This window comes from Haemaphysalis longicornis, unplaced genomic scaffold (genome assembly GCF_048455015.1).
Source record: "Haemaphysalis longicornis isolate Haplotype H1 unplaced genomic scaffold, Haemaphysalis longicornis Haplotype H1 scaffold_5, whole genome shotgun sequence".
NCBI classification, from domain to species: domain Eukaryota; kingdom Metazoa; phylum Arthropoda; class Arachnida; order Ixodida; family Ixodidae; genus Haemaphysalis; species Haemaphysalis longicornis.
This window is the reverse complement of record NW_027526385.1, coordinates 131,660,286-131,685,902: the sequence shown is the minus strand read 5'-3', so window position 1 is coordinate 131,685,902 and position 25,617 is coordinate 131,660,286. Positions and strand designations below refer to the sequence as shown.

Here is a 25,617-nt window from a genome sequence, read left to right as displayed (position 1 = left end):
GAAATTTCACTTCAAGCCCGCGCTGGCCTCACACTCGAAGCCGAAACACAGTGAATTCGCGGGTTGTTTTTTATGAACTCCCATCTTTCGAGTCCCGCCACGTACCCGCAACAGATCAAACGAATAAATAATAAACCCAGTTGCCCCCATAACTAAAACCAAGGTAGAAATCGGCGAAGAACACTCTGTCTGAACCACAAGCAAATGCTTCGCCCGGCGGCCACGTTTTCACATCTTCACCACACCAAGATGGCGGCGCCCAGTAAGGTCGTTCCGGTAGAGTGAACTATTCCGGAGATACGTCACTCCAAAAATTGCCGTTTTTTAAATGCAGAGCATTTCTTAGCCTCGCCTGTTCCTGCGTCGGACGGTGTCAACAGTTTCGCGTCCGCAGCAGGTGCGCCTCTCCTTCCCTCCTCTCTCTCAACAGCAGCTGGCGCGCGCATGCGTCGTAGTCAGCCCGTTCGCTCCGTTGCGGTCTCGGCCTAACAGGTGCGTGATAACAGCGCGGTGGGTCGTGGAAGGGCGCGTGCTGCTTGCGCATGCGCGCTCTCCCCCCCGTACTGCTCTCCCTCTACTGCGCGCACTGCAAATATAGCGGCTAGCGGTCGCTCGTTTTCAGTCACTCCGTTGCTCCTTCCTTCCTTGGTTGACGCTCGCCCCCACGTTTACTCGTGTCTGCTACTCCAGCATCATGGAAGAAGCGATGGAAGCAACACTGCCTTCAATCAGTACTGAGCCCCCAATGCTCTGCATTTACTCGTGTCCTCGCGGGAAGGCGCGGGAATTTTTTTCATCAACTTGCACAAGTAGTTCGACGCCTCAGTACACATAAGTATTTTTTCCAAAGGACTTTGCAATGGTTTTCGATGGGAAAACTGTAAAAACGCACAGAATACAACATGGACAACCCGACATTGTGACTTTCGAAAAAAACTATCTCGGGGACAATTTTATGCCGGTTTTTTGTTGAATAATCAATCAATCAATTGAACCTTTACAAACACCATCACACTGGGGGTGCTGGAAAATAATGCCGTCAGTAAGCATTTTCCCCCACTGAAACTGACGGGAGCGTTAAAATCCTTGGCTCTCAGACTGTTTTGGAGCAGTTTGGCACAGTTTTTGCAGTTTTCAAGCTTTAGGAGCAGCCTGGCGCAGGAAAACAAATTTGTATCAAATCTGCGCAATATGCGCAGCTGTCTCACCCCTGTGCTTATCAGTGCCTTTCAAGGCCGCTCCATTTCTTTCTTTCCCACCTTTTTCCATCTCTGCCTCATACTACAGTCGTCCACTTCAATGAAATTTCCACTTCAACGAAACATTGCCAATTCCCCATCGGCTAGCCATAGAAGTCAATGCAAGAAAGTCCTCGCCACAATGACCCATTTGTCTCACTTGTTTTTGCTTCAACGAAATATTCACTCAGTAGGGCTGGGACTGAACATTTACGTTACAACAAAACAAGCAAAACGCCACCCATCCGCAACTTTTTACACATTCAGGGCGCTTAGTTTCGCCGAAACCATGCGCAGTTGGCCCACACCGCCACCCATAAACAAAATCAAACTCGTAAGTGGACGCCATTGTTTGCCGGTGACAACGATATGGCTGGCTGTCTTTACATGAGGCGCGAGCCTGGTTGGCTAAGCCAGACCTACAGACAATCCGTATCCAGTTGAAATCCCGCCGCACGAATGTGCCCTTGCTGCCGCTCCACTGCCTTGTATGCATTGTGAGCAGCAGCCGTCGCATTTTTTTTTCTCTACCATTCTTCGCAGTCAAAAGCGAAAATATTGTTTTCGCATTTAGCCTTGAACCCACATTATCCTACCTTAATAGTGAGTGCGCAATCGCGATAAAATCAAGCCCGCGAGGCTTGCAGGCCAAGTTGACATGACGCCATGTCCCGTCATTTACCGTCGTTTGGAAGCAAGGCGGTGTTGGCATGCCAATGCGTGTATTCGCGTTGTTTTGAACCGGGAGGAGCGGGCCCTCGACCAGGTTGCAGCCCCAGGTCGCAGCAGATTCTCTCCGCCCAAGTAGAAGTACACGCAGCTCCCAAAACAGAGCAGACAGAGAGAGAGGGAAGAGAAGCGAAGAAGAGACCCTCACCTCTCCCGGCGTGACAGCTGCGGGGCCTCGGCGAGGTCCTTCTCGTCGAGCTGGGCCACCTTCTTGGGCTTCTTCTCCACCCGGTTCGGGTTCTGCACCTCGATCAGGTGCTCCACTCCTTTCGCCTTGGACTGCACACGCAGGGAGGGAGGCCAATTTAAACAAACACTTCAGGAACAAACAGTGCAACCTGATGTCAATCTCTGTACAACGATGGCAGCACAAACCCTCCAGCACAGTTTCTCAACACTCCCTTCCCTTGCCGGTGCACACCAGCATTGGTGACGGAGCTCTACTGCAGCCAAGTGATTTCGTCGAGTAACGTACTATGATTTATGCCCAGCTGTCAGCCGCACTTTTGTTGAAACTTAGCTGGGGACATGGGTACACAGACGCCAACGAATTTCTGCTGCTGCTTTTCAAACATCCCACTCAATTATCAAAAAAGAAAAAAAAAAGTGTGCTGCTGAGTCCAAGGACACAAGTTCAATCCTGGCCGTGGCGGCCGCATTTCTGATAGAGGCGAAAAGCGGAAATGCCAGTGTGTTCAGATTTAGGCGCGTGTTAAAAGATCACCTTCTAGGTGAAGAAATTAATCCAGAGCACTACAGTGCGCCTCATAGTCTGGCTGCAGCTTCAGCATGTTAACACCATAATCTCAAAAAACAAAAACAAAAAAACACAAAACACAAAACAAACACCAGTGAAAAATGGGTGGTAGCCCCGAAAGCAAGTGAACACTTGTGGACAGGTAGTAAGGAAACACTAATTTCACATGGACAAGGAGGCAGAATTAATGGGCGTTACAAAATGTTCGCAGGAAATGTCTCAACAGCAAGCCTCTTCTGGTAACCAAAAGTTCTAAAATCACTGAGGAGTCCAACTAAACCCCTTCGTATACACAAGCATCAAAGTGTTAAAGGAGCACTGACACGAAAATTTCATGTTACACTTTTATTGCTTTTATCGATGCTTAATGGTCTGGCGAACCTGAAACAGCACTTCAAATACTTCAGCGCGCGATAGTTAATTACATTGAACGGCCTGAAAATCGTTTGTTTCAAATTCCCGCGCTTTCATCCCGAACGGCACATATGACAGCCTCCCGGTTTGACCTCACCGCTTTATGCGGACGTCACCGGCGCCCGCTTGAGAGGGTGTTGCGCCCGCTCGCCGCTCGTGGGGCCGCGCGCGTGAAGTGACGTCACGAGTTTTTGACGAGCGCTGTCGCGTCACTTCTTTTTCCTCTCCTGGAGTGATGTCACGCTCATGTCCATTTGCCGAGTGCCACTCCGCGCGCTGCTCCGTCGGCGCGATAAATGCGATCTAATTAAACTGTTTTTCGCGTCGCAGGCCGCTCATATTTCAGCCAGGGTATTCTGTTGAGTGAAGGAAGCGAACTGTGCAATAATATTAATGCCGAAAATTGGTGTCAGTGCTCCTTTAAATCCTGTCTACGGAAATTGCTCATGACGGCTTAAGGGGGGACGAGGGTCTTAAAACTAACTTTTTTATTTATGGGTAGAAACTTATGAAAATTTGCACACTGATGTGCTTTTCTCTGTAGATTTCAAATATGCAATTATATTTGAGCTGGTGCTGTTAGTTCAAAAGTTATCATACAAAGTCTAAACCGCAATTAGGTAATTTCTTACGCAGCTTTAATGAACTTTCGCATTGCATTTTGTCGCTTTTAATTACATGAATGGATAGCCAGAGAGTTCCCATACCCGATGACATTCTTCGTTTTTCTCTAAAGTCACGGCATCCTAAAAAAATATGTCAAGTACAAAAAATGGCAGTATTGGATATTTTGGCTCATCAAAATAACTGCAAGTCATCATTTATGCGTAGCCTAAACAGAAAAACTAAGAATGTCATCGGCTGCCTCAGGCTGTACTGAAAAAAATGGTACCAAGATTGACCTTATGAAGCAAAAATAAGTTTCCAAAAAGCTGCGTAAGGCTGAGGGAAGTGACCAAAAATATGAAACTGAGAAAACTGCATTTGAAGTTTGGCCATGTGTTATGAGATGAACCATCAGTAGTGTAGCTTCAAAATTTCCCAGTAACAAAGACATGTTCTTCCCATTTTCAAATCTGTCTTTGGATTCCAAAAATGTCAACTAGAACTGGAGATACAAAAGGCCAAGTAACGGACCCCAACAGGAATTTAGCAAAATTTATCGACTTCGAATCTGTTGGCATTTTGTTAGCGTTGTGAAATCTGGTGGTGTCTTGCTGGCGTCGTGAAAACTGCAACAGTCCTTCGTGAAGTGCCATCATCTATTACAGTGCACTGTGGTACCCAGAATATTGTGTACGGCAAAAGTGTGAGGGTGAAACTTGCTTTAGGTGCCCCCCTTTTTTGTTCTTTGGTGAGGCTATTTCATTCGCGGTTTTTATGCTGGAAGTTTGAGAGGATACAGGGGTGGGACACTGCGCAGTGCGTTTTCCGCAAATGCATCATGTTGTTGGCCCTCAAAAGAGTCTTTTGGGGAAAATAAATGTAGCTGGAAGGCAAACTTTCTTGGCCTCAGGGGATAAACCCATAGACGCCTTTTTCCTTCAAGCCGTGCATGGTGCGGCTATCTCCATCGGACATCACGGTTGTGTACTGCAGCCCATTCTTGGAGAGCGAGCGCTTGAACATTATCAGGGCTGCCTCTACCTCCATGCGTCCTGCACCACAGTCAATGTTTCGCTGACACTCATGGTCTGCCAGCCAATCTTCGTAGCCCTCATCTGAAGCTTTGGGTCTGATGGTGCAACCTAAGCAAAAGTTAGAGAGGACTACATGATCAATCACCAAGCCGGTGTACACTCCAATGATGCAGCCCACTCCAATGTGTGACAACCGTCCCTTTGTCATCCACGTGCCATCAAACATATCATCTATGTTGTTTGGCGGCTGACCAAGGTGTACAAGTCCTTGATGGCACGCACACTATCAGCTTCAGAGGCTGCTGCAGTGTCCTCGCAAACCTGAACCACTTTCCTCAAGTGCGCTTGGAATGTCTTGTGGTGCAGGCCTCTGTGGGACAAGTTCATACCAGCACAAAAATCTGAAAGAGCAGTCACCCCCTTCCCCATGCTTTGAATACTTTTCAAAGCCCTCATATTCACTTCAAAAAGAGTGATATTGCCAGATCCTTCGGTCCTTGGCGAGGAAAAACGTTCCACACGGTGTTCACAAATCGAGCACGTCACCTCGAGCTTCACGGCGAGGCCGTACTGCCGGTCAGGCTTCCTCAAATCCGGCGCCGCCAGCCCGCACTTGCCGCACCTGACGTGCGCAAAAAGGTCCTTCAGCATTGCAAAATCCACTAAGACAAAATCTGTGCCGGATTCTTCCTCTGAGTGCGCCAAATCCACTTCAAGGAGGTCGAATTTCCGCTGCGTTGCTGACTTAGTCTCCGTTCCGCGCTTGACCTCGTCCGCGTGTTCCGTACGCGCGGCGATCTCCTCCGCCGTGTAATACCTCGTGTCAAGCCGGCAGGACGTGCTTGGACCAGGTATGGATTCTGGAGGTGGTTGGTCAGGCGATGGGGCAGGCGAGGCAATACGAGGCGGCGAACGATTCTCATCCGGCGGAGTCGAGCGGCCCGAAGTCGCACCACGCGACCTTGGGATAGGCGGACGACGCTTTCGCTTCCCGTGCGCATGAAGGGTCGTCTTCTTCAAACGTACGTCTCCTGGCATCATTCACGAAAGTACGGGATGGAAGAATTAGAAGAAACTGTAAAAAAAAACTGCTCTAAGCGAGCGCTGCGCCAGAAGATCGGACTCCGTCAGACGCGCGTAGCAGACGCCATGATGGCGACCGCCATGACAGCAGTCGCGCCGACCAATGGGAGGGGTCGTATGGCGAACTCAAACCGCGCGCGCCCGCTCTAGCCAATCAGCGGCCGAGAAGGTGCCTTCGGAAAACTGGCAAGGCCGGTCGTTCTACTCAAGCGACGCCATTTTGAGATATCGCAAAATGCGCACAAAGAAACAAGCTTCAAAACAAGACCAAGATGGCGGCGATCGGTCGGCTGCTTCGCCCGCGGGGCGCGCGGGAATTTGAAGCAACTTTTGCCCAATTCTGGGCATTTCGTGGCCCTCGAGGCGTTTCAAAACATGATTTTAGAGTATTTCCCGATGGAATTTCGCGTTGATATTTTGAAGGCAGGTGCTTGAAGGTACAATAATTCCAAAAATTGGATTTTCTCAAAATCGATATTTTGGCCATTTTTGACCATTCTAAGACCCGCGTCCCCCCTTAAAGAAGTCATTCCTGGTAGGTTTAGTAAACTGCACACGGTATTAGCTTCCTTCCCAACTTCTTTAGGCAAGCCAATTCATTTTGCAATTCACGCAGAAAGTTGGGCTAGTTGGTTATCTGACCGCATTTTACTAGCGAAAAAGAAACATGGACGAAGCAGAAGTATATAGGACACTCGCTAGTGTCCTGTGTACTACTACTTCGTCCACGTCTCTTTTTCACTATAGTTGGTGACAGCTTAACTCTGCAGCGGCTTTTCAAGATCAAAGGGATTTTGTGTTCATCCGCAACCAATGGCGTCTCGCCATTTGTGTGACGCCTGCGACGTACGTTTGAAAGGAGAACTACTTCCAATATGGCCGCGCTCGCTTCCCCACCGCTGCTGCGCTGTCGAGCGACAACGAGGTTGCCGAGAACCAACAGCTCTGTAGGCGATTTGTGTTACGAATGTGCTGTAGTGCATCAAGAAGCCGCTTATCGTTACCTGTCCCGTGTGTGTCTTGCCGCGTCGTGGTTTGTACGTACGTGAGGAAATCGTGGTGGCACAGGTGGGCCGTTTTACGTACTCGGAACGTCGTCAACGAACTCGATCTGAGAACGGCAAAGCGTCGAAGCTGCATCTGTTGCTGGTGTGATTGTGGAAACTGTGTCGGTGTAACGCAACCTTTGTGAAGAAATAATGCGATTGGCTTTCGTCTACGGCAGTAGCGGTGACAAGTTGCAAGCGTTTTCGTTTGTTGCTGTGAGCGTAGGCTGCGCCCGATGTTGAGCGCAAGCCTACGTGGTGTCCGTCCGGCCCGACGTGGATCGTGGAAACGTGTGCGGCGTGTTTTTTGGCCGGATACGGCCGCTCGTACAGCCGAACACATTATTAAGACGATTGCCAAATCTTACAATGTAAGGTATCTTTCCTTGCCGATTCGCGCATTGCTTTAGCCTGCCGGGGTACGAACGGAGCAGCGGTGTGGCGTTTTTTTTTTCCCCTGGCGTAAACAGGTATTATTAAACCATTATTGCAGAGACTCGCGAAGAAGTAAACGTTCGTGCACAATTATCCGAGACTGGGTTGGGTAGCTTTAAGAAAATCGGTATAAACCTGCCTTCCTGCGAGAGACGGGTGCCTATGGCGTTCTGTTTGTGCCAATGGGCACATTATCGAACATACAAAAGTATGAACGAGTGCGAGTATTGTTGAGGTAATCAAATGTGGTTGCGTTTCGTTTCTTGGCTGTCATTGGTTGGTCGTAATCATCAGTAGCATTTTTGAAACGTATAAGAGGGCTAAATAAACATCGAAACTGCATGATTGGTGTATTTTGAACCACACCGTTGAAGGAAGCCGGAAATGTGTGGCCCAGCAACATGACCACGTAGTTTTTTATACATTGCCAAAAATACACACACGCGCAGCTTTTTATTATGCCTGCTAAGCTTATGGTGCATATGTTCCCATCGCTACACTAAGTGGCATCAGAGAAACTGACTATGCATGTACTGAGGCTGCATATTTCGTGTGCAGTGTGGAATTTCTCATAAGTGTCGTGAGCTGTTAAAGTTGTTTTAAAATAGCTGAATGCCTTTGTAGGAATGAAGCAATAGTTTATCTTCCCTTTATTTTCATGCAGTTTGTGTGATGGGCTTTATGAGTTATAAAAATCTGTCTATTGCAGCTGTGTTTCATAGTGATGGCTGTAGTTTAACGATTGTATTTTGGTGCTTGTGCAGTTTAAGTTTCAACAAAGGGGTTACAGTGTATTGGCAGACATTCAGATTTCCAGTGTCTCTGTCATTATAGACTGTATTATACAGAGTGGAAGACATGTTTGAGCGTCTTATCATGGAGTGTACTTTAATTAAGGTTCAACACCGCTTCCCACTTTTAGATGTTTTTATTGTTCCAGCAACTGTGGAGAGCCTTCAAACAGTGACTGAATGTGGTTCAGGTTGAAGAGCTGCAGTAATAATTGCTAACACTTGTGTATCAAGTAGAAATGAGGTATGTCACCCCTTCAGAATGCTATGTTCATACTTTTCAAGCATGCACTGTTGATTCTGGTTATACAGCTGCAAGAATACTAGAAAGCAGTGATGCGGCATATCAAAATGGTTCAACTTCAGGACTCCAGAGTGTCATGTCGCTGCTTTCTGTGCGCACTGTTGCTTCCGGCTGGTTCAGACGCAGTAAAAATTGGAAAAACTTACTCAGCAGGTCGCAACGATTTTACGTCACTTCTTCAAGATGCTATGTAACTCCTTTGCAAGGTTGAACTGTTCCTTCTGACTAGAAAGCTATGGTAAGAAGTGAAAGCTCTAATAAAATAAGTTGGAATGTGTTTATGCCAGGCCTTCAAGCTGTGAAGTCGCTGCTTTTTATGCACACATTGTAGCTTCTAGCCATGAAGTTGTGGTGAGGGTTGAAGACACTAACATAGTACATTAGAATAAATTCATGCCACACTTTCAGGCTATGAAATCGCTGCTTCTCTCGCACACACATTGTAGTTTCTGGCCATGAAGTTGTGCTGAGAGTTGAAGATGCTTATGTAGTACGTTAGAATGAATTCATGCCACACCTTCACGCTGTGAAGTCACTGCTTTTCACGTACACACTGTTGCTTTTGGCTTTAAAGCTGCATTAGGCATTGAAAACACTGGTGCAGTAAATCAAAGTGGATCCAATGTCAGGCTTTCAGGGTGCCACTTTGCTGCTGCTGGCTGGAAAGTGCGGCAAGAATAGAAAATGCTTGTGCAGTAGCCCATGACACCTTGACAAGAGGCAGTGAGAATTAAATATTTCTTCTCCCTGTTCCAGTTTGGTGCTCTGATTGGTTGCAGAAGTGGATAAAATGGAAATGCTTGCATGGAGATGTCTGCACATTTTTAAATAATTCACTTAGATCTCACGTTCATAGTCATATTATTGGGCCTGTTGAGTGTGGTTGTCTAAATAGGTGCAGTAAGAATTGAGTGCACTTGTATAGCTGTTCGTTCAAGTTTCGTATGGGGCAGTCAGTGTTCGACGTCGCTGTTTGGTGTACATAGGGGAAAGTCAGTGTTCGACGTCACTGTTTGGTGTACATAGGGGAAGATTATTGGCTTCGGGAAGATTATCAGAAATTAAAATGCTTCCACAAAAGCTTGACATGACATGGCTGCAAAGCAACTACATGTTGAACCGAATATTTTCTTTATGTATGCTATTTCAAAAGCCTCATCAACAATAAAAATATCTTCACGGTAGGCTGCTGCACATCAGTGTAAAGCCAATGAAAGTTGAATGTAGCACAACTTAGAAACGAACTTCGGACGGATGCATTTGTAGGTCACTATTCGTTTTTTTCCATAAAAGCTCGCAACAGTAATTTTTTTAGGCGGCTGCTAGTGCTTAAGGGTGTTTTTCTATCAATTTTCACCGTCAGTTGGGGTTCTCTGCGTTATCATTCCACTGTAAACTGCGCGGTGGTGATATGACACTAAAGAAACGCCGGCAGCTCTTTTATTACATTGCCGGGAAACACCTCGGAAATGGTCGCCTGGATTGAAAGCATGACACTGTATACTGTCAATCTAACCAACTGACGTAGAGCGTCTTGCCACTCGCGTGTCTCGTGAAGTAGAAATGATTAGTTTTGTAACGTTTCACATCCCGCAGTTCTCTGCTCGCGCCATACGGTGTTGTCGTCTCGTTTAAGCGGAATAAAATAACGCTTGTTTCTTCGCACCTACAGCTGATTTCGCAAGGCAGGACACCTTATGCGGCATCGCGACCTCCATGGTTGCGTGCGTCGCCGCGATAGGTGTTTGCAGTGCGTCACTACGTTCGAAACAGTCGCATAGAACAATGCGTGGCCCGTTGAAAGACACCGATTAATTTTCGCCGCTGGTTTCCTTTTCACCCTGGGCTTACACAGTCCCTGCACTGCATCCAGCCATTGTGGCGACGAACCGCCCCTTTCTTACGACGCTTGATTTAGCGGTGATGATGGCTGTGGAAGATATTGTACCGACTACATTTCTTGACAATGATTGCACACGCGAAATGAAGAAATAGTCGAACTGCGACGAGCCCGACAAAATATAACGACGCCCATTATGTTGATTATGTTTCTCCAAGCAGACGACGGCTAAGCGACGTGCAGCGGTCGAAATTCGAACTATTCAGACCCAAAAAATCGTGTGCGCGTTGTTTATATGTTTATTTGTGTTGTCTTACAGTAAAACAATCACAGATAGCTTTGATTTAAGTATAAAATACACAGGGAATAGTTTCTATCAAGAATAATCTTTGTTTTAGTGAGTATTTTTTTTCTCCTGAGCCAGTTTTCAATGAGGACGACTTTTTCTTTTTCCAGTGAAAATCATTCATTCTTCGGAATGAAACATATATAAACGACATCATAATCAGATGGTTATACTGTCAGCCGCTCATATTAGTAATCATGGGTATAAACAGCTGAAATATAACGAACTATTTTTTCTAACCGCGGAGAGTCAGCTAGCGGCCAAACAACGCTTGTGGGCGGAGCTGCATTCTTACCCTGTCATCAACTATAGTAAAATGCAGTCATTTCGGTAGCCTTCCTACTGCTCGCAATACAGCCTATGCTCGTTACAGTGGATCCAGCAACAACAGACTACTTCAGTCGCTCTGTTCAGTCCCCCATGCATTTTAAATGGGATCAACTGTCTTTGTAACAGACCCGACTACAGCAGACTACCGGCTAAAACAGGCTAAATTTAGGGCAAAAAAAATGGACTTGTGCGGTGCTGACACCACATATGCTTTTTATGTATATTTTGACGTGGAAACTGTTATGTTTGCCAGCATTGTCAGCATAGAACAGGCCACTGGCACAGCAGAGCTAAGTCAGTTCCAGTGGCCGGTTTTTTTCTGAGCCATAAGCAACAGGAAAGTAATTTCACTGTTGGATAAACTGAGTACAATTAACACTGCCCGAAGTGGCTAAGAAAAGGCCGACATCACCAGAAGAATGGCCTGTCTAAGCAGACGGTCACCTTCACAGTCACCAACAAGGATGCCACCACAAAATGCGACTCCGGTGAGATCCCCCCCCAAAAAAACACTTTTAAATGTGCGAAGCAGCGCACCTGGTGGTTGGGTCTGCTCTTTTGATGTGGTTTGAGCTCAAGTCTTCCTTCATCGTGAAGTACTTTGTGTATTAGAAAGGTCAGGTTCAGTAACTTCAGCATTCTTTTTTTTCCACACATACATTGTCCCAGTTCGATGAAAAAGGTAAGGACTGCCTCAAGCAAGGACACAGCTGCCGTCCATTGCATGCTGGCCGTGCAGCGTCCAACTGGTCTAACTTTTGGTTTCACAGCCGTACTCCGTTAGAATATTTCATACCAGCAGTTTTTCTAGCCATTTGCGCAAGAGTCTTGGCGAACAATAGGCAGCGACCTGAACTGCTTGACAAACAAGACTCGGGTAAACCTAACTCATCACGAAGCCCTTGGCTAATTCTCCTGGCCACCACTGATCTTTACAGCTGGTTAGTAATTGCTCCTAATTGCATTCTTGCTTTATTTGCCCAGCTTAGCATGCATCTCTACTTAGGCCTTTTCCATGCGCCAGCGCTAAGCTTCAAAAACAGTGTTGCTCAGATCTCCTCCTCGCGTGAACGGTGTCACAGATGATGCAGAAACGTAGAAAGAATGGATTGGCTGAAGCATTTATGAGCAATACTGGTCACGGTTCCCATTTGATGCCCGTATACCCCCTCCTCCCTATTTGGATACTGCATACTCTGGATACAGCAGACATTTTCTTTCTGGATGAAGAAGGTCGATTGTAACGGGCATAGACAGTACTTGGGTGCTACCTCCAGAATACGACATCAGAAACCTTATTTTCAAAAAGTTCCCACTGACTTGCAACTACAAACAACAAGCACTGATTATAACTGGCGTGCGTATAATCGGGACTTCTGAATTTCGAAGCAAATAATGCGGTGTTTGATTCCGCTTCGTACCAGCCAAATATTTGGGAAACATTTCAAAGTTTAAAAATGCAAACGGGCAGTTGTTTCAATGAACTTGCATTCATGAAATTACGCTATGCCGGAAACGACAAATTCTCTGGTAAAGAAAGACACACTAGGGAATAAAAAAAAAAAGAACAAGAAACCCACACTAAGAACACGCATAAAAATACTATATGGTTTGCAATGAATATGAACTACGCTGGCTCCCGATGCCTTTCACTATGAGCGCCCTGTGATCGACTGTTGCAAACATGCACTGGCTTGCTCCACTAGCAGCTACGGGCTTTACTGCAAGACACCGGTGACGCGTGGGTAAAGGGCAAGAGGACAGGTGCTTTTCGGGAGGGCCTTATCCCCGAAATTGGCTAACTCCACCTCTGTGCTACTCCACGTTTAGCATCCTGACAACCTGGCTACCTCAATCTGCCCCTGTCAACACCCTCTACGTAACAAAGCCTAGCTTCACACTGACACAGTCAAATGACACACAAGGTTGGTTACTTTTTTAAACCTACATTGTTCTTTTTTTTGCCTACTAAAACGCAGGGAAACAACCTGTTTAGTCTTGTGCTCCTGAAAACCCAGATAATGCTATTAACCACAAGGCGGTTACCCCAAACACATGGAAGCTAGTACCTCCATGTTCCTCATTGCGCACTAGCCCCAATCTTGGTCTTGACCCTCTGTACGGGTTTGTAACCACATTCCGTGGCCGAACCCACATTTAAGATTTGTCAGTGAGGGGACATTTGCAGCCAGCGTGAGCATTTTTGTTATGCCCTTTCACTGCTCGTCCCGAAGTAACTAGAGCAACCATAAACGCACGTTACCTGCCACTCCCGAGACAAACTCGTGTAAAAAAGATTATTGTGGGCATGTTGAGCCACTGTTGGGAAGTTGCAGAAATGTGTAGATCGTGTTGGGTAAATTCTAGACGACAGGTGCAGTGCATATTCCTTTCGTCTGCGTCGCGCCATCTTGTTTCAGCAGCTGGGACTTGTTGGCAGTGGTGAGTCAGATGCGACCAAAGCAGCGAAGGGGGTCTCACTGTCCAGGTTTAGCTGCTAGCCGCCTCTGTGCTTCATTGTTTTGAAGAATACCATACTTTTAAAAAGGTTTTCCAACACCTGGACATTCTAGTTAGTACGTAATTATTTCTGTAATTATTTAAGTACTAATTTGTTCGCATTGTGTACAACTTTTTTTTGCTGGATAAGGTGATGCTGAAAAAGCTGTTTACACATCCTGCACAGCATCATAGTGAATTACTAGCATAAAATTTCTGCCAAACGAACACACAGAAAAAAATCCCGGTAAGAAGTGAGATCTGGCCATAAAAAAATTGGGCAGTCATAGGGCTAAATAAGTAGCCCATGCTGTTAAAACGAGGCAAAGAACACCTAGAGCAGAGGAGAACAAAGCAGGGATGATTTTTAGTTTTAGTCAGTTGTTCAAACACTTTCAGAGATGAGTGTGCGACGACATCAGTAGTTATGGTGGCTCTAAAGTGTTGGATTGGCGACGCTTGTGATAGAGTGGGGAAGTGTTAGCTGTCACAGGTCTTGGGTATGAATGAGTAAACGAGTAAGAGTAGCTACTTCTGCAACACTTAGGAACTCCTACCTCGACACTGTGGTCAATGCAAGCCAAGTCGTAGGCGACAGAAATAATGAAGTAATGTATTCGGATAATAAAAAGACACAAACATTACTTTTCTTTTTTTTGCTACAGCAACATCACTGAGAATAAGAGTAGCTTTAAATGATGAAATACTAGCAATTCACAAATAGTTGACGACACTAAATCACACTGTGTGGTTCTGAACAGCTGCCAACGATAAGGACACCACTACCAAATGAGAGTCCCAAAGCTTTGACAGTCTACATTTCTGATCTAACCATCCCACCAGTCCTTACATAGTAGTAGCTTAGAAGAAAATTATGGCCCAAGCCAAAGTTAGACAAAGATGCTTGGCCAGAAGTTCGAAGCTCAGGTCACAAAGCTGCGCCTAGGCGTTAAAAATTTCTTTCTCTCCACAAAAGAAAACAACACTCCACCTAGGGAGCAAAAATCTTCCACAGAGATGCAAGCTTTAACAAGCGATCTTTGTGAAAAATGCCCATACAAGTTTGGCCACAGAAGAACACAATGACACAGCCAGAGTGCACGTTCCAAGCCTACAAACACAAGCACTATGGTTGACTACGTTTCATATTAATGTGTACTAACAGGGAAATCTGTCACTGCAGCCAGCAACATTTCTCTATTGGCTTGGCTTGGCTAGCCATATGGCTGCTTTTCGTTCTCAAAGTTAAAATTTACAAAACAGGGTAAAATTTCTCCTGTTTCAGTCTCGCATCAAGCTTCCAGATAGTCCCTGAGAAAAAAAATCTTTCTGGAGCTCATATTTCTAACGATTCATTGAGTTTATATATTCTTTTAAAAATAATATTGTTGCCCCTTTGCAGCCACAGACTACTTTTAAGCCTGTTTGTGAGCCATGCCAAGCACACGTGGAACGTTCCTAACCGGTGCACAATGGCATGCTTGCCAAACCGCGGCTCATCAGGACACAAGCACCAGATTTCCCTCTGGTATGTATGGTAGAACCTCGTTGATACGTTCCAAAAAAATGTGAGGCAAAAAAACCTACTAGCTGCGAAAACATACTATCTGGTAAGAAACGTACTGCGGGTAATTTTTAGTGTACACAATTGAAAGCGCACTAACCATATGAACCGAGATTGTATCAACGCGGTTCGACTGTATTAGCATAAGAGTATGCTTTGGCCAACTGTGACGGACTAAAAACCATGCCCATGAGACGTAAGCGGCCGTGGGAACCCACCTGGTCCTCTCCGGCGCCCTTCTTTCCCTCGTCCTCAGACTCGTCGCTCGAGCTGTCGTCGCTGCTGCTGCTGCTGCCGCTGCCTTTCCCAGAGCCGCTCTCGTCGTCGTCTCCTTCGCCGCGCTGGGCCTGGCATCGAGAGAATCGCATTGAGAGTGTTTTCTTTTGAGGCAAAACCCAACCCCTCAAAAAGAAGAAAAAACAAGGATGAAAGGCATTCACTCTGTGTCACGTGATGCCACATGCAGCCTTAGCTGTTTTGATTCAGCAGGACACTTTAAGAGTTTGGCAAACTTTACTCTTTTAGTGAACCGCTCCTGCCTGTTACTTTTAACATCACCTCTACACTGATGCGCCACACCAAAAGACAAACATGTGAGAAAATGACGTTCCATAACCAAAGCAAAAAGGGGAGGCATCCTTAAGAAGGCAAGCGCTGAAGCATGCTGGCATTAACGACCGGCTCGTGCCTGCACATTTGACAAGATTTTCAACGAATAAAAGAGGCACAATTGATCGTCATAAGCAAGTGCAGGTGGCCGATAACGACAACTGCGGTCCCAGCCCCAAGTAGGGGCTGTGTCGACCACTATACTCGCAAGTGCAAGCACAGTGCTCCAGCCAACAACAACCTCAGCTGCCCGACACCACCCTCATTTTCTTCCGAGGCTTTTGGCGCATTTAAGGGAAGAAAACATAGCGAAATGTTAACCGGTGCATGTTTTGGCTGAACATAACACAACTGGGTCTGCCGAAACTACACCAAGTAGTTCAGGGAAATACAGATGTGGCTCGTGCAATGCAACCACCCCTTTTTTATTTGTTACACCCCAATCATTGCCACTGATGTAAACCATTTGCCAGCATTACCAGTGAGTTCTAAATGCACGTCCCCGGTACCTTTAAAAGTGAAAAAATTCTGAGCAGAATGCGGAGAGTGGGTTTCGAAGCTAGCAACATGCAATAGGGCCAAGCTACGGCCCTGCCTTGTGCTGGTATCTTGTTTCATGTTAAACAGCTGTTACCACCCTTTCCCTTCCTGGCAAACTTTCACTGTTATTCACACTTGCCGCTCTCTAAACCAGGGGTTCTCAAGCATGTTGGCCCCAGGGAACCCTGCTAAGTTCCGTTAAGTGCCAAGGAACCCCCCCGCCCCCTGCCCTCCCGCCAGTTTTCATTCCGTTCATGCTACATTAACGTGCAATAAATTCAAAAGCAAGCTAGGGTATCGTTTTTTCCCCCGTCGACTTTACGCGAATGCGTACGCTAGCGGCACCTATCTCCAAACAGGAGAAATGCGTATGGGGGTAATACAAGCCCGAGATTCAAGTGCAATAGTTTAACCACGTGGCCCGTTTTCCGAGTCTGGCTGGCTACAAGCTGCTGGCGAGATTTATTGCGCAGCTCGCGCGTTTGTGTTATGGGCCGAGATGTGCTAACTGACACTCGGGGATGTGTAATGGAGGTTCCTTAGATCGATCGCACCTCAAGTTCACCATATAAGACTTTGCGACTGCGGAACCAGGGAAAATTTATCAGTGGCTCGCGGAACCCTGAGGAGGGGCCTGCGGAACCCCAAGGTTCCGCGGAACCCACTTTGAGAAACCATGCTCTAAACCATCAAAAATGTCGGGTGTCAGGCCTTGCTTAACAATTTCATACTGGATCCAAAGCCACTTTTGTCTTTGTAGAGTTTTCCTAGCCAGTGTTCATTTCAACCGTGATGAGGCTTCGACGCCCACTGGATGAACCAGCTACGTATGCGTGAAGATAAAAACCTATAAAACGAGCCAAAGCCCGCACTGAATTCTCTACAATACGCCCTCCACTCACTGTCTCAAACACGCAGCCTACAAATTCCAGCATAAAGAAAAAAAAGAAAAAAAAACATTCCACTTCACCAAAAAACACAATAGCCTTAGCACAGACGGCTTTTCTGAGCTTTCCAGACTTCTCCGCAATCTCAGAAAGAATTTGAGAGGCAAATCGGATACACAAGCAGCCCCGCCTAGGACTCCCTAGTTTTCTCACCGCCCTCCTCAATGCAAGCCGATGACGAAATTTCTCGAGCTGCAGCGTAGTGCCACAATGACGCAAGCGTTTCAGGACAAGCGAGTGCTGCAATTCTACTAGTCTCTGGATGAAGCATGCTGCATTCAGTTGGAAAGGGGCGAATATCATTGCCATGTTTGGGAGCACCTACTTGTGCAAGCACCTTTTCATCCTACTGTAGAGCACAATGACAGAAGAACCTTTCTGATCGAATACGGAAATCGTCCCTGTGCAGGAACTTAAGGAGGACTCGCTTGTTAAAGGTACTACTGAAACGAAAATTTTATGTTCCACTTTTATTGTTCTTATCGATGCGTAATGGTCTGGCGAACCCGAAACGGCACTTTAAATAATTCAGCGCGCGATAATTAATTACATCCTGAAAATCGTTTCTTTCAAATTCCTGCGTTTTCATCCCAAAAGGCGCGTATGACAGAATCCCGGCATGACCACACCGCCTTGTGAGGACGTCAAAACACTGCAGGGGCTGGTGGGGGCGTTGTTTCGACCGCGCCGCCGCCGGAGCTGAATGACTGAGCTGCCTGAAGGTGCTAGGCCTACCATTGCGGCGGAAATTCGATGACCGCTTTCAATGAAAGTCCTGATGGCGACTTCTATTGCGATTCCGGGCTATATTGTCGCTTCCTTTCCAGTGTGTGGAACTTTATGTTTGCAAACAGTGCCTTTCTGGGCAGTGGTTATGCCTGTAGGTTGGGGTACGTGCAACCACTTGTGAATGCGCCAGCACTCGCTCGCCGCGTGAAGTGACGTCACGAGCTTTTGACGAGCCCTGTCCGCGTCACTTCTTTTGGCTACAACCGGATGAGGTCACACTGATGTCCATTTGCTGACTGCCGCTCCGCGTGCTGTACCGTCGGCGCGATGAATGAGATCCAATTAAAGTATGTTCTTCGCATTGCAGGCCGCTCATATTTCAGCCAGGGTATTCTGTTAAGTAAAGGAAGCGAACTTTGCAATAATGTTAATGCCAAAAATTGGTGTCAGTACTCCTTTAACATTTCTATGGGAGTAACTACTTCATGACTCAAGTACAACAAAAAACCATCGTGCACCAATACAAAAAGCTTTATAAATACATATAAATGTTCAGAATGGCCTAGTTTGCTTATCTTAAAGATATGTCACTTCTGTACTGAAATAAAAAAAGAAAAGTCTTGCTTGCTAGACTGCTAGCGCCATCTGGTGAAAACTCCATAAACCAAAATACGTTTCCCGTTTATTGTATATCTCAGTAAAGAAGTGATACATTTCTAGAAGAAGCGAACATCTCTATGCACTTGTAAAACTTTTCTTATGAGTACCCGATGCCCACGGGTCATGAATTATCAAGTCCCATAGGAACGTCACCAGGTGATTAAGACAGACATTTCTGCGCTTGTTTCAGCCAAGCATCTTAAGGTTTTGAGTAAGCGTCTTTTGCCTCTTGACGTTTTCATCTTCTGTTTGCAGGAAAAAAGCGTATTTGGATATGCTTCTACGGTGCCACACCCTATTTTGTGATACACTGTAAGTTAGTTTAGTTACAAGACACTACAAGTAATAACACAGTTTGTGTGAGTAACTAATAAGCATAACATGCAGAACCGACCAAAACAAGAGAAAAAAAAATCTCAGATCATTGCCTACACATTCCAGGATTTAAATTGGTACTGTAAATAACAATGTTGGGAACCTACTTCAGCGCTCCTTTAAAATGCAGGTAATACCTGTGACACACGGCAACGCTAGATCTCCTTTAAACTAAACCCCTTTTGCCACATCAAAAGACATTTTGTGGAAAGGAGTGGCGCTCCTGACACACAGCAACCCCTGATCTCCTTTATGTAGTTCCGGCAACTGACGCACCATTAAAGTGGCGCTAGCAGTTTTGTGAAAAAAGCATGCACAATAACAAAAATAAAGTGCGGCTAATAGGTCTTTTCTTCATTATTTTAGAGAGGAACCGTGCGTTTTATTGTTGTTTAGAAAAATAAATGGGTAATTTGACATATTTGTATTAAACCGCAACGATGAAGTGCTTTTTTAGCCTATCACGATTGGGCTTGTTTAGTGCAATTTAATTTTATTGCAGTTTAAAAAATTTATGAAAGTAATATGAAATCACATTTGGTCGCCCTAAGATGCTAAGATCTGAGAAGCTTATGATTTGCAAGTGCCTGCTTACGAGGCTGCGCCGCTAGCTGCTCCTTTTCGTTTGGGAAAGGAGATAGGCGAACACCCCTTACGGGAAATGCCCGCTGCGGTGAAGGAGATTCTCCTTGGTCGTGTGTCATCGAGGCAAACGCCGTTTCGGTACCTGTCCTTCTGCAAAGGCCTTTTAGGCGCCTGTGCGTCAGGGGTATAAGCCACATTCAACACATTTCCTTTCCCCACACTCGCCACAAGAAGCAGGGCTTTGAAAACGCTCAAATGAATGCCACTGACAACTCCACTACTGTCGAAATCACAAGAACGCTCAGGTGGGCTGAGACGGAAAGGCAGCAGCAGTGCCTGTGTGCCACACCCAAGCCAAGAGCACGCGTCTTGAGTTTCACGGCCTTTGAAATCCCACTCTGCCAGTGAACACAGTCGGCCTCTCCCTGCTTCATCTGTAAGGTCCGAGGTTCCGAAGCCTTACTGATCAGTGCTTCGGCTTGCACATGCAAGCAAGATAGGTGGGTAAAAAGAAAAAAAAGCGCAGCCTCAGACCTCAATCAGGCGGCACAAGCACTGTGCCCATTCTCCCCAACACTGCCAAGTTCGAGCAGGTGAGGAGAGAAGAACTCATGTCGGTCCGTGTAATTCTGAACACAACTGCGCAATCAGTCTAGTTGTTCAGAGTGGCACTTCGAGGCCACTACGTCAGGCGAGATAGCCGCTCGCTCCAGGCAGACGGGTGCGAGAGTGTTCCCCCTCCCCAGTGCCCTCTCCTCACCTTCCACAGGCGGGTCCTCTCCTCCTTCTCCTTCTCCTTCTCCAGCTCCTCCAGGTTGGTGAAGTGTCTCCGCTGGCCCTTGTGGCCTCCTCCTCCGCGGCTGCTGCTCCCACGGCCTGAGGGGGAGGAGAGCACCCTCGTCACATTCAGGGACAAGGGAAGGAAGAGGCTGGCTATACAGGCCCTCGCTTCCTTAAAGGAGAGCAAAAACGCGCATAGTTTGGGTAGGACAGGATTGCTGGTGAGAACACTCATGTGGCAGCGTGGTGGAGCAGACTACACCCCTGTACATGTTAAGGCGGGCCTAAGAAGGGCCCATGTAGTGTATCACTCTGCCAAAGCGATTGATTGATTGATTGATTGATTGATTGTAGGGTTGAATGCACCGATGCAACGCAGGCAATAAGGCGCGCTGTAATGGAGGGCTCCAGATTACTTTCACCACCCGGGGATCTTTAACCAAGTGCGCCAAAATCTCGTACACACGGGCGTTTTTGCATTTTACTTCCGTCAGAAGAGCGGCCGCCGCGGCCGAGAATCGAACCCGCGCCCTCGTGCTCAGCAGCACCATGCTTTAGCCACTGAGCCACCACGGCGGGTCGCCAAAGCAATTCAACCCGGTTGAAAACAACATGCGTAACTTTTCCCACTCTTGCTCGTGTAGACTATTGTCATCATAGCTGTATTTATAAGTCGATTAAGTCCAAATCGTGGAAACGATTGGCGTCACGTTCAAAGTACCCGCAGTAATGCACTCTGTGCCAGCACGCAGAGGAACCGCCAGCTGTCGGGATGAGGCGCAGATCTTAAAATGCACCCGACTGTAGTCGGACCACGATAAGCAAAGAATGCCCCAAAACTCCAATCAGCTGCAGTTTCCCAATGAAAATACTCTTTGCAAAATTTTTTCCAAACGCTTTGAAGAAAACATCCTTCTTCCTTTCAATGGTACTTGTTCTGTTGAATAAATTTGAACGCTCCACTTCAGGTATAAAAGGATTACATTTAAATATATTCCTAACCTGTTTGTGCCTGGGTTTTTAAAATAGTAAACACCAAACAGGTCTTCAGCAGCGAGAGATTGAAAAAAAAGTTTGATACCATACTTCTGACATCGGGGAAACTCAGCTGTTTATAATAAAAATACTTGTGGACTCGCAAAAGCAAACAGAAAAAGCTGGTTAACAGTGTTGTTCTCAAGGGGCTTAAAGGCCAACTGCACTTAACCTGGGTCAAATTTACTTTGAACGTACAGTACGCACCACCAAACCAACTGGGACATGACTGGTATCCCCGTGAAACGCCATTTTTTTAGGCAGGCTATACGGACTATAACGTTTCCAGGAGGTTGAAATTTTGAGTGCCGTTGGCCTGTAATAAAAAACACAGTTGCCCCCAACCGCACATCAATGCACGACCAGCTTTAGATACATTGCAGTTTAACTGTCACATCTTACACTTGAACCCCTTAATCCAAACAGGGCAGATAGTGATGCCAACTACCTTTGATAACCCCTCATTACGTAATATAACTTAGGTCACTGTGTTAGGTAAAACCGCCTCTAACTCTAAACAGACCTACCATAATGAGCTCTGGCAGTACACATGCATAATATTTCACATGACACAAGCATGAAGTTTTGCACTGATCTATACTAGAGGAAAACCTGGCACTACTGTACACAGGAGTTACACCTCAACAGGCATGCCCTTATGTGACTATGAGAAGCATTCTGCATTGCTTGGATTAGCTCGCAAACTGGCTCAACAGTTGCCAGCGGCCACATAAACCATAATGACTGGTTAAAGTTATTTTATATTATAAAACTATAACTTGCAAAAAAAATATGCCAGCAATGTTCAAGAGCTCCAAGCAACCTGAACAAGCAAAAAAATTTTGGCCCTGTTGTTGCCTTTGTCACCCAGGCTACAAGCAGGCACGTTGCAAGTCAAGACAAGTACAGGAGAAAGGCTTCCGGCCTGCTATGGCGGCTTCCATGACGGCACACAGCTGCAGCAAGAGATTTCCCTCTACACTCGGTTACAACTCAAGAACGGCACCACCTCATGTAGTGTATCACTCCGCCAAAGCGCCGGACCCGTGACGTCAGTGCGCGCGCGTTTTCAAAGGGGTTTGCTATGAATGCGTGATATCGTCTGCCTTGTCTCACGCAGTTTGTTTGTCGTCACTGGAGTCGTTTATGAGCATATTAAGTACAAAAAATCACGGGAACGTCTCACGCCACGTTCAAAATATTCCCAGTAACGCCCTACTTGCGCCGCGCGGAGAAACATCCGGCTACGGTGATAAGGCACAGCGGCAACTTCCGGTGCCGTTCTTAAGTTGTCAACGGGTATAGTATGCGTCGATATGCAGCTGTGCACAAGGCTTATCAAAACCTTTTTAACTTGCACGTCGACTGTGCTTCAGCACCATTCCCACAGCATGTTTGTCGTATCTCTTCTTTTATTTATTTGTTTTAGAATGACCAAAAGACCGCGCAAACGTTGGATGTGAGCAGACAATTTATGAACTTGCTTGGACCTCACACACGTTTCATTGAAGCTTCAGCTAGAACCAAACGGTCAAGTTGTTCAATAAAACCTGCCTACAAACAGAAATTCCTAATTGGCAAAATCGCTGAAGGACAGGACCCTCTGATTTGCATGCACGGATGATCTGTCTGCACTGTCTTCATGAAAACTGACAAAAACAGCTGTGACGCTTTAACACTGCTGCAACGGGAAAGCAACTAGCCATTGTCAACCACTATTGTTGACTAGACTAAGAGAAGCTCTGTAAACATCACGGAACAGTGGACCATTGTTTAGCAGCAAACAAGCTGCTGGGTAAGCTTTTGCAGTCTGACGATGCACGAATGTGCAATGGTGAATAAGCAATTCAACCCTCTAGAACAATATTTTGAATCTTAACCTGAACACTTGCTATCCTTGAAAGGAAGAATTACACCCGCTACACGATCTCACAATAAAGCCAAAATTTCACCCGACCCCTCATTCCTTGCAACAAATGACGAGCACGGGAGATGTGTATGCAACACCGGCTACGCTAGCTATGCAAAACTGTCACATGCACTGTTTGCGTGCTTTTCAGGCAGGTACGTCAACGTTTACAAGTCCAGGCCTTCGACCAATTCTGGTAAGCTACCTCCCACACGCTCTGACCACACGCACAATAGGCCTTCGATGACCGACTCTCCTCATGTTTCAGCGATTTATTATGTCTGTCTCTACCTAAATATGCACTCTAACGTGTGTATGATAGTACCACGCAACTTGTTCTTGGAATTTAGCATCCTTTTAGCTGGAATTCAGTGGTCTGTACGACTTATAGCGGGTACTGGCAAGTTTTTTTAATAGTTCCCCCACGAATTGTACAACCCAAAGACCCTCTTTACTATAATAATGAACAAAATAAGACAACTTTTTAACGCCCCGCCGTAGTGTGATTCCCAACAACATTTGTTTTGCCTTCGCTCGGGTAATTACGAGGCTATCAATGGAAAACCTCTGGTTTTCAGAAGCTACAAGAGTTTAAATTATCCCTCAAATCCAAGCGGCAACGGTCTAATTAGCGCCGCATTATGACGGCGATGGGAACAGTCCAGGCAATGCGTGTGCGCTTAGCCCAAAAGGACAATTTTAACGACGAAGCACAAAACACTTCCCTATCACTTCCCATAACCTACCACATTTGCACACAACGCGTAGCGGGATGACGTAAGAGGGTCTACTTGTGAACGTAGAACCGAAAGCGATCGAGCGACTTGCCATCAGTACTACTACATGTCTCGAGTTTCGCAGAGATTAGTGAATGATGAATTCATTGCTTAACACAAGCATCACGTTTTGTATACACATATCGCTCCATATATATGGAGCATGATATAACGGCCGGGGGTTCGAGGCCATTCAAACTCGCACCGCTGCGCCAGACGCAAGGCAACGTCACGGCACCAAAAAAGCCCGACGGCTGGAAAGTTTGCTTTCCCAAAGGCGGGAAGACGCCAGCTACTGACGAAAGAGTGAACGCTCCTTCAATTCTTCGCCTCCCGTGCCTGTCTCCATTGTTAGCGCGGCGACATATGCCGCGGTAACCAAGCTTTTCCTAAAGTACGACCACAGCGCAGCGCTGAAGTTTTTACCGAGCTAACTAAAGTACGCACTGCCGCCAGATCAGCCTCAGCCCGGCTTAGGCAGAGATGTTGTGCAACTTTTTGACCCTAGAAATGACTGGTGAACTAAAAGGACGCGGCAGCACGCCTCGGGACCTCTACAACGTAGCCCTAGGCTTGCCACCACCTACCTCTTCCTCGGGGAGGCATTTTGACAGTCCGACGCAGCTGAAGCTAGGCGAAACGATACGATGGCACGAACAACCCGAAACCAGCGAGATCAGCGAAGATCGGTGAAAACTCTCGAAGGAAACGCTCGCTCGGGAGGCTCGAGGAGACGCGATGGCGGCGGACGAATTCCCAGGATGACAGAAGGAAAGCTGCGACAACGCAAATCTGCAAAGAAACATAGGCAGCGCCACACGCAGGCTCACTTATTTAGAAGTTCAAATTTAACGCTTAGCAGTAATAAAAGCCAAACGTTCTTATTAAATGTCATACGTTATATTTAAAAAAAATTAACTTTATTGCTTTCTAAAATTGTTTTTTTTTTCTTGTAGTGTTTTACGTGTCGTCTGCAGAACCAGACGTGCACTTTGTGCGTTCTGGGATATTTATCGAACATTTGCATGCGTAATTCATTTTGTTTATTTATTCCGTAGTCGTTCATGTAAACGACCTTTCAAAACTCGACTGCAGCAAGCCAGGATTTGCCCTTTTCAACCACGCAGAGTGCTCAAAGCGCCGGACCCGTGACGTCAGTGCGCGCGCGTTTTGAAAGGGGTTTGCTATGAATGCGTGATATCATCTGCCTTGTCTCACGCAGTTTGTTTGACGTCACTGGAGTCGTTTATAAGCATATTAAGTCCAAAAAATCACGGGAACGGCTCACGCCATGTTCAAAATATTCCCAGTAACGCCCTACTTTGCCGCGCGGAGAAACATCCGGCTACGGTGATAAGGCACAGCGGCAACTTCCGGGAAGGTCTGGGAAGGTTGCAACAGGACCACAGGAATGAAGAAAGGGGGAGGTGTTGGCATGCTCATTAAACAAGGGACCGACTGGCAGAGAGTGCATGAAAGTTGTAAAGAGCATCTATGGGTTAGAGGCACCATAGAGGGGGAAAATACATGGTTAGGAGTGGTGTATCTGTGGACCGGAAGTAGTGCTAGGGAGGAAAATGAGGAAATGGTAAACTGTTTGCGAAGAGATATAAACGATTTCAAAGATTCGGGCGAAATAATCATAGTTGGAGATAT

At 46.4% G+C, this 25,617-nt stretch overlaps 1 protein-coding gene across 1 annotated transcript in view; it reads right to left on the bottom strand.

The window, feature by feature from the left end:
* LOC144138706 (uncharacterized) overlaps positions 1 to 24,726 on the bottom strand; it is a 47,466-nt gene extending 22,740 nt beyond the window's left edge. The window contains exons 1-4 of the mRNA XM_077671110.1: positions 24,549 to 24,726; positions 20,222 to 20,337; positions 15,235 to 15,363; positions 2,116 to 2,246 (exon numbers count right to left, since the gene is read on the bottom strand). Of these exons, the coding sequence (XP_077527236.1) occupies positions 2,116 to 2,246; positions 15,235 to 15,363; positions 20,222 to 20,337; positions 24,549 to 24,567 (395 nt within the window). The 5' untranslated portion in view covers positions 24,568 to 24,726. The remainder of the gene's footprint in view (positions 1 to 2,115; positions 2,247 to 15,234; positions 15,364 to 20,221; positions 20,338 to 24,548) is intronic.
* Positions 24,727 to 25,617: the final 891 nt, after the last annotated feature.